At 41.1% G+C, this 9,365-nt stretch overlaps 1 protein-coding gene across 1 annotated transcript; it reads right to left on the bottom strand.

Annotated features, from left to right (window-relative positions):
* Positions 1–4,591: 4,591 nt before the first annotated feature.
* Positions 4,592–5,449, bottom strand: LOC121804166 (protein MAIN-LIKE 1-like). The gene has a single exon (XM_042203701.1). It carries the CDS (start codon positions 5,447–5,449, stop codon positions 4,592–4,594), a length of 858 nt encoding a protein of 285 aa, XP_042059635.1.
* Between the last annotated feature and the right edge of the window lie 3,916 nt (positions 5,450–9,365).

The raw sequence follows: 9,365 nt of genomic DNA, 5'->3' as shown, positions 1-9,365 counted from the left end.
GAGGCTCATGCGTCTCTAATTCGCATAAAACAGACGCGGGGAGGCAGAAAGGGCAGACGCAACGCGAGAGAGGTAGCAGACGCGAGAGAGAACGATACAGACCCGATTTCGGTGATTTCTTGGCGATTTCCAGTCATATTCCGATAAATTTCCTTCAATCTTTCAACATCCCTCCCTTATTTGTAGTTTATTTGCATATTTTGTGTAGGTTTCTCTCAATTTTGTAAATTAGGGTTTATGAGATTGTTCAAATTTGACCGATGTTTTGTTATTTTGTTAGTTGTAATGGATTTTATTGGTGAAATTAATTCTATTGTATAGTTTTTGATATGTTTGAGATGCTTGGTGTTGCGATTTTGGTTGTTATTGGATAAGAGAGTAGGGGTTGAAATGTATCTTGTAATTTAACCTTCTAATATAGTAGTTATAAGTAAATTAGCCCTTATGAAGCATGAATTGTGATGAATTGGAGTTTCTAGTATATAGTATACAATGGATTAGTAGTGAATCACTTGGTTTATAATGTTTTGTTGTTTTGATGATGAATTTGAATGTATATATTATGTGTATTCTAAATGTGAGTTGGTAATTGTTGTTTTGTGAATATGTTATTAGATTAGATGGAGACTTCAAGTTCAAGCGGACACTTATTATATGGACCCGAAGACCCGTCCGTGATATATCTGCAGAAAAAACACCTTTCAATAAACTATTGGCTTGACGCCTTTGGTTTCAAAGGCGTGATGGATTGTGGGAAGTCGATGAAGGTCGATAATGAGCTGATCACGACTTTGATTGAGCGTTGGAGGCCGGAGACGCACACTTTCCATCTACCGATCGGAGAGGCGACGGTGACCTTGGAAGATGTGCAAGTCATTTGGGCCTTGAGAGGGCGTGACCATCATGTCGAATATCCTGATTGGCCTAGCAAGTGCCGAGATTTGTTGGGATGGATACCAGATACATCCACAGAGACAAAGCATGGCGATTTACTGATGACCGCTCTGATCAACCAGACGAGGATACAGTTGGGTGATGACCTACCTACATACATATACATCCAAAGGGCACGTATCCATGCCCTAATTTTTTTAGGAGGTCTCATTCGACCAGACACCACAGGATGTAAGGTTCCCTTTATGTGGTTGAATGCATTCGAGGGTCCGGACGAGGTGGAGACTATTAGTTGGGGAAGTGCGGCTTTATCCTACCTTTATCATTATCTGTGCGAGGCTTCCATGGATAAGATGAAAGAGTTGGTCGGGCCTATGATGCTTCTGCAGCTATGGGCGTGGGAAAGAATGCCCACACTGCGGTCGTCGTTCATAGGAGCACTCGTGCACGAGCCATATACGCCATGTGGCGCCAGGTATATATTTAAATATTTATTTGTTTATGCATCTTGGGTTACTTTTTACATCAATTTTATTTACAGGTGGAAAGGAACAACGTACATAGGAAATGCTCCTAGATACTCGGTTGAGCATTACCGTGATCAAATATCCCTGATTAGGCCTGACCAGGTGAATATTATTTTAATGTTGACTTAATTTATGAATTTATTATGAAGTTAATTTGGTGTTTGCATTGCTGGTTTGTATTTTATGTGGACGCCTTATGCGCATTGCATACTGCCTGACTACTGCAGTGATGCGAATGGATGCTCCTTGTGCGACACGTACTTGGTGTGTTGGGCCTATGTCGAGGCACATGAGGCTGGACGAGTGCGGCGATAGTTTAATCGGTACCAGGATATTCCTCGACTTGTAGACAGGATGCTCAAAAATGCCGATCATTTGGGCAAAAATGATCGGCGTGGTAAGAAAGGTAACAATTGGGAAAACACGGATCAGTTCTACATTGAAAAGTGGTACCTGAGGTATGAAAGGTTCCAGGCAACCGAAGACGCCGCACCGATGTCCATGAATATTCCTATGAGTCCGGTGTATATGGCGTGGTATAACAAGATTACAATGACGTACCTGACTCAGCCTGGGTTACGGTCAACTGCTGGGATGAACGAGTCGGCGTCTTCTATGTGATTACTTGTAAGTTTGTTATATTAAACTATATGCTTTCATGTATTATATATTGTTTTGTATTGATACTTGTATGGTTTTTTTATTCAAAGCATATCAGCTCACTTACAATCAAAACCGTCAAATCAGAACAATATTCGTCTCCTGCTAATTCTTCTTATTCTCCTGCTCCTAAACAAAATAAAAAAAGAAATTTATCTTCTTATTCCTTTCATACAAACAGTCTAAGAATAAAGGTAAAATGAATATATGAAATCAAAAATTGAGAAGAAAAAATATATGCACTGCAAATGTCAACAATTTCTTCGGGGAGCTCCTACATAACACGACCGACTGAGCAATTTCTTGGGTCATGCCCATCTACGCTGCAATTCCTGCACTTGCGGGGATCTCTCGGTTCATCTTCCTCGCGGACATCCATTTGATTAGGAATCCTCCTTGTTCTGCCTCATCCGCGCTTTCGAGGAAGCAACTGCTCAGGGGTGATACGCAATTTCCATCCAAGTTTAGCCCAATAGTCTTGAGAAAATCAGGTTTATAGGCTACTTTACCTTTAAAATAACGAAAATATACTCATTTTGTTATCTCTTCCATAAATGGGAAAAACGCCACCCGCATTGGCGTGTCTATATGTAAAGACGCCAGCCTAGTTGGCGTTTTATAATGTTGTCGTATTTTCTTCAAATACAGTTAAGTTAAAACACACTAACTTGGTTGGCGTGTATAAGTAAAAAACGCCAACTCTGATGGCGTGTTTAGTAGATATAGACGCCTATGACTTTGGCGTGTTTAAGTTAAAAAACGTTAAGGTCATTGGCGTGTTCAACATAAACACGCCAACCTGGAAGGGCGAGTCAATACAGAACACGCCAACCAGAAGGGCGAGTCAATACATAATGGGTGTTTTCCTTGGCTAAAATCTCGAACAAGTATAAAATGCCAACCTTGTTGGTTGGCGTTTTTCCGTAAAACACGCCAATTTTGTTGGCTTTTTTCGTAAAACGACAACAAGGTTGGCGTTTTAAGAACACGTCAACAAGAAGGGTGAATCAATACAGAATGAGTGTTTTCCTTGGCTAAAATCTCGAACGGAAACGTCAAGTATAACACGCCAACCGTGTTGGCATTTTTACAGAAACACGCCAACCGTGTTGGCGTTTTTACAGAAACACGCCAATTTTGTTGGCGTTTTTGCGCAGAATGTTTAAAATCTCACCCGTTTCTACCCGAGCCTGCTTATTATTATTACAATGCGAAACTCAAAAGACAAACAAAAGTTTAAACATAAGAAATGTTCAATTCAATAAACAAGCAAAAATAGTTGTTGAAACGTTACAATGTTCAACTCAATTAACAAGCAAAACTATAAACATTACAACGTTCAACTTAATAAATAAACAAAAATAGTTCGTGAAACGTTCACTCGTCTCGCCTTTTCCGCATAAACAGACCACAGATTCTCTTCCCGATTCTGGAGGTAGGGAGTCTAGACGGAGGAGTATCTTGAACTACGGCATTCTCTAAATCAATACCAAAAAATTCGTCTCTCACAGAAGACCGTGGTGGAGATTGGTGGACATCACTGAGACCGATATCTTCACCTGTGCCACCAGTGTGGCTGACAGAGTGACGACCCCGAACGGCAGATCTTGGTGGAGGTGGAGCCATAAAATCGTTATCGGAATCATCAACCAACTGAGTATCCATCCTTGCAGATGACGACTCTCCATCAGCTTTCTTCTTGCCACGCCGCTTCCATTTTTGCCGCACGGGCATGTCAATGTCCAGCTCAGAGCGCTGGCAAGGACGGTAGTCCATCGTCTCAGCTTCCCCAGATATCTGGAGGCCATCTTCAACCATCCTCGAAATGGTGAACAAATCCGGCCGGCCTGTCATGTCTTGCTCCCTAAGAAAGTGCCGTATTTTGTGAAGCGTCTCCACCTACAATTCTCAATGTTAATTACATTTCATCATGTGAATTTAAATAATGATTAGTTGTTTCAATTTACCGCATAGTTATGAGAGGCCGCCGTTTCATAGAAGCCCTCCTGAGCATGCACGCCAGGTTTTGTTAGGTACACAATTGTTATCCGGCGATACCAATCCATGTACTCATCAGTTGCAATAGGCTCCATCGAGTACTCCGAATCAGTCCACACCATGTTGTGCCTATTATCCCAATCCTGTATATGATTGGCGTGCCACTCAACCCAATTCCGGCCAGCTTTGCCACGTCAATCCTAATTCGCAAAATCAGTTCCGTGGAACCGGTCGACAAGCGGGATATACGGTTGGACAATCCCAAATTGTCGCAACACTCGTTGTGGCAAGTGTGGCTCAACCATATTCCAGCAAATAAGTGTTGTGATCGACGTCCATATAGGACGACCGGCAACACAAAGATCCGGCAGAGTTCGCATGGCATACGGCCTCCAAATAAACTAAATATGAAACAAATTTAGTCAAAACAAGTTCAATCAAAACAGCAAACAAACAACAATTTAGGTTACATAAATTACTTGGTTGGCGTGCATTCTAGAGAATTGAACAACTTACGCGAGTGCACATGGTACGTAGTCTATGGGAACGGAATTTAGCATCGTCGGTCTAATAATTGGGATTCTCTCCCAAGCCCACAACTGTAACAGAGTAAGAGCTCCCCCGACATCGGTCCTCTTTGCAAGTGCAGCTTCACAAAGATTGTGGTACAAGCAGGAAAGAGTCGCACCACCCCAGCTATAGCTAGCACAACGTTGTACCTCCATGAAAAATTGAAGGTAGAAGAATGGAATTTTATTACCGGAGGCGTTCGGGTTCAACAAACCACCAAGTAATAGCAGACAATAAACACGGGCGCGTTTAACATATATGTATTGGTCGTGGTCATCACTCAACTCAACCCTCAGTTGTTTTGATAAGCTCGTCGGCTTCCAAACCAGTTCTTTCATCTCAACAGTATATGGTATAAATCCAAGAAAATCCAGACACGCCTGCGTCCAATAGCCGGCATCCTTACTGGGGATATAACCCGTCACAGCTTCCCCGTCAACTTTGAGGCCCCATAAGACCTCCACGTCTTCCAAAGTCATGGTCGCTTCACCGACTGGAAAGTGAAACGTGTAAGTCTCTGGCCTCCATCGTTCAATCAATGCGGTGATAAGATGGTGGTCAATGTCTTTCGGTTGACCACACCTCAACATCCCGCCAAACCCCATCTTGTCAATTACTGCCATAACACGAGGATGTATGGGAACATCCCAAATGATTCCTTCGTATGTTCTGCAGCGTACATCTTCTGATGGCACTCCTGTCCATATGTTATTAGAGACGTGTTGTCTCTGCAGATATAATACGGAGGGGTCCTCAGGACCACATAAGAGTCTTCGGCGAGCACTTGAAGAAGATACCATAGTTCACCTACACAACATTCACAATTCAAAACATTAACAATTTTAACTAAACAACATACATCAATTCAGCTACGTCAATTCATTAATTAACTAAACAGCATTCATCAATTCATCAATTAACTAAACAACATACATCAATTTAACTACAAAACATTAACATTTTTAACTAAACAACTTACATCAACCTAAACAATTTCAATAATTTGTCAATATTGAACCCAACATCAAAAAATGTAGCACCTAAACCAAATTATGCAACACCACTTTAAAACCCATATAAACCAAATCAAATTGCCCAAATTTTAAGCTAGAACAACACTAGGGTTTAGGTTTTAAATCAAATTTATACCCTAACTAAACACCAACATCTCAACTATTAATCCACAGTAATGCTATTCAAACAAGCCAATATGCTAAATAATAATTAAACATAATATTTCATCTCAATTCACAACTCATTTCAAACCTTAACTAACTATCCAACAATTTCTCTAATAATGTAAAAGATAAGCATACTAACCGAAAAGTATACGAAAATGGGGAAGAATTACACCGATTGATGGACGGAGGGCGAAATCACAGCGAAGAGGGCAAAATCGCGATGAAGAGGCGTTGCGCTTGGGAGAAAAACGCGAGGTGTGTTGTGTGGTGTGATTTTGCGATTTGGGGGATGAGAGGCTGAAATATTGTTCTGTGTAAACCCGCCTCTCGGGTTGGCATTTTTATATAGAAACACGCCAACTTCGTTGGCGTTTAATTGTAAAACACGCCAATTCCCTTGGCGTTTCTTCTTCAGTAAACACGCGCACAACATTGGCGTGTTTACGAAAACACGCCAACCTAGTTGACAGGTTTATATAATATCGTATTTTAAAAAAAACCCAAATTAAGTCGAAAACGCCATCACGGTTGGCGTGTTTACTAAATGAAACGCCAACTTGGTTGGCGTTTTTTCCATATATGGAAGCGATAACAAAGTGGGTACATTTTCGTTATTATAGTTGTAAACTCCCCCCCAAACCCGATTTTGTCAATAGTCTTCGTGTCTTGGTGCTTGAAATGGGCCACCAGAGTACTATGCTTCCCATGTAGCTTTGTGGTTGTGTTTATCAATGAGTTCAAACATAGCGTTACCTCTATCTCTAGCAACGGCGCACGCATGTGAACAAGGAACTCTCCTCATCTGCCACTTCTCACAAGTGCACTTTGAATCCAAAAACTTGACCTCTTGTCAGTTATTGCCCTTTGCCTGTCCATTTTTGAAACGTGGACGACTTAGAAATTGGTAATGAGCCAGTTCTCGGTCAAGTACTGAACAGTAATGTAGCTGCCCATTCGCATCATTTGCAGCAAGTTTGTCCCTCGCCCACGGGGTTAATCGACCTTCAGTGTGTTGTATTTCTGTTTTTCTATCTGCCCACCATTGCACTGTTCTCCAAAATGTCAGATCAACCAAAGCTCTAATTGGCAACTCTCTTATACCTTTCAACACTCTGTTGAAGCTCTCCGACATATTTGTCGAGGTAACCCCCCATCTTAGTTCATCATCGTAACAAAGAGACTAGTTTTCTTTTTTGGCTTTGTTGAGCTCGTGTATCGCAACAAGACTTTCCTCCCGTAGTGCACGTCGCCTTCGCACGTATTAAGTACTTGAGTTGTGACACCCAATGCCTATACCATGCCTTTCACATTAGAGCCCTTAACTTTCGTCAAGATATTTTTCCTCAAATGGATCAAACAAAATTTGTGGTGACATATCGACGACTTTTTCCATTCATCAGAACGCATCGCCTTAAGGATTCCTTTATACTTATCTGAAATTATGCACATCTCCCTTTGGTATTTCACCACATGAATTCTTACATGATTCAAAAATCACTCCCAACTGTCGCCAGTTTCTTCATCAACAACAGCATTTGCAATTGGCAGACATTTCTTGTTAGCATCAACACCACAAGCAACAAGCAACTTACCTTTAAATCTTCCTCGAAGGTGGTCCCGTCTATTGTTAAAACTGGATGGCACTCTTGGAAATCATGGATAGCAGGACCAAGTGCCCAGAAAACGTAATAGAAGACTTTATTACGTCCGTGGCTCAACAACTCATTGTGCCTCCACTCAACAATTGTGCCTGGATTCCTTGACTGCAGTTCAAGCATATAGCTTGGAAAATCCCTAAATGACTCCTCCCATCCACCAAATACAATCTCTACAGCCCTTCTCCGTGCATACCATGCCTTCTTATAACTGACTACCACATGAAATCTGTCATGAACAAAATTTCGTACTGCTGTGGCTTTGTACTCGACATTATTTAGCAATTGATGGCGAATACACAAAGCAACAATTGATGATGAAAAGTTAGCATGTCCTCTATCATTACGATGGCCTTCACAACTATGGCGTCCCACCCACTTCCTAATTTCCCACATATCATCATGGGCTCTTTGTGTAACAGAAACTTCTCACGAACATTCATTCGCTTTTTCAGCATCGGTCTTGCTGATAATAGCAACCCCATCTTCTATCCTCCCTGCATACGGCATGCCACCTTCTTAATTTACTCTCAACCACCCTAAATTGTCGGTGTTGCCTCAGACTCCACATAGTAATAACAGTCTTCACATGCAGCTTGCTATCAAATTTTTTTCCCGCATTAATCCGATACGGGTGTGCTTCATCACAGTACATAGTACTGTGTTCATTACCAACTTCAGGTACCTCAGAAGGACCACTCGGTAGTCTGCGAAAATATTTCAACCCATTGTGAACTTATTCTGGAAGTGGTTGTCCACCCTGCACGACGGGTTTACACACTATCTCCTCATCACTTGAAACATCACCTAAATCATCACTTAAAATAACATCAGATGATGATGACGACAATGGTGGATCAAGGTCTCCTCGTACAACATCAACATCAATATGCTCTTGAACATTCACTTGATTACTCATTCCAACATCAGCAGCATCTGCAACATCTACTTGCTCATTCATACCACAGTCAAAGCTCATATGTTCAACCCTTGTAGATGATCCAACATCGTAATCAACAACTGGTGGGATTTCTACATTTCCAACAGACGAATACTCAATAAATAATTCAATATGACGAGTAGAATTTAGAGCCTCATTGAACATAAACATCACACTTTCATCACTGTCAACCCCAGTACATAAATAACTCGCGGTACCCAAGAAACAATGCCTCCATGATATTTCGATGGAGTGTTGATTTGAATCTACTCTTATCTTAGCATATATCATTGCAACTAATTCAGAGAATGGAACACACGAATTCAATACGATGGAGGCTCTCGCACGAGGTGGATCATAACCAATACCCACTTGAGGAAGTTGAACTATTCTACCACCCCAATATAAACTCACAAATACTGGCATGATTTCTGCAAAAACATATATACAAACCAACAACAATTAGAGACAATTTTTTTCTATAAACCCTAATTTAGTAAGTTTAAGATAAATTTATTAGAAACCCTAATACTATGCAAATAAACAACAAATAAGGGAGCAATGTTCAAAGATTGAAGGAAACTTACCGGAATATGATGGGATATCGCCAAGAAATTGCCGAAATCGCCCTTTCTATCTTTCTCTCACATAGAAAATGAAGCTACTGCCTCTCGAAGTATGTTTTATGCAAATTAGAGACGCATGAGCCTCATGCGTCTCTCTTTAAGACGCATGACGTTAATGCGTTGTATAAAAAATAAAAATAAAAACAAGCGACGCATGACGCTCATGCGTCTCACCCTATGACGCATGACGCTCATTCGTCTTACCCAGAGACGCATCTCCGTCATGCGTTTCATTAACGGGAGACGCATGAGGGTCATGCGTCTCTCCCAAAGCCGGAATAAAAAAAAACTCCAATATACTTATGGAATCTTAA

The sequence above is a fragment of the Salvia splendens genome, chromosome 5 (genome assembly GCF_004379255.2).
Source record: "Salvia splendens isolate huo1 chromosome 5, SspV2, whole genome shotgun sequence".
NCBI classification, from domain to species: domain Eukaryota; kingdom Viridiplantae; phylum Streptophyta; class Magnoliopsida; order Lamiales; family Lamiaceae; genus Salvia; species Salvia splendens.
Note: the sequence above shows the minus strand (reverse complement) of the source record. Positions and strands in the feature narration are given on the sequence as shown.

Bases quoted from the DNA above. Each gene is read 5' to 3' on its own strand.
- LOC121804166 (XM_042203701.1), bottom strand. From the start codon at position 5,449: ATGGTATCTTCTTCAAGTGCTCGCCGAAGACTCTTATGTGGTCCTGAG.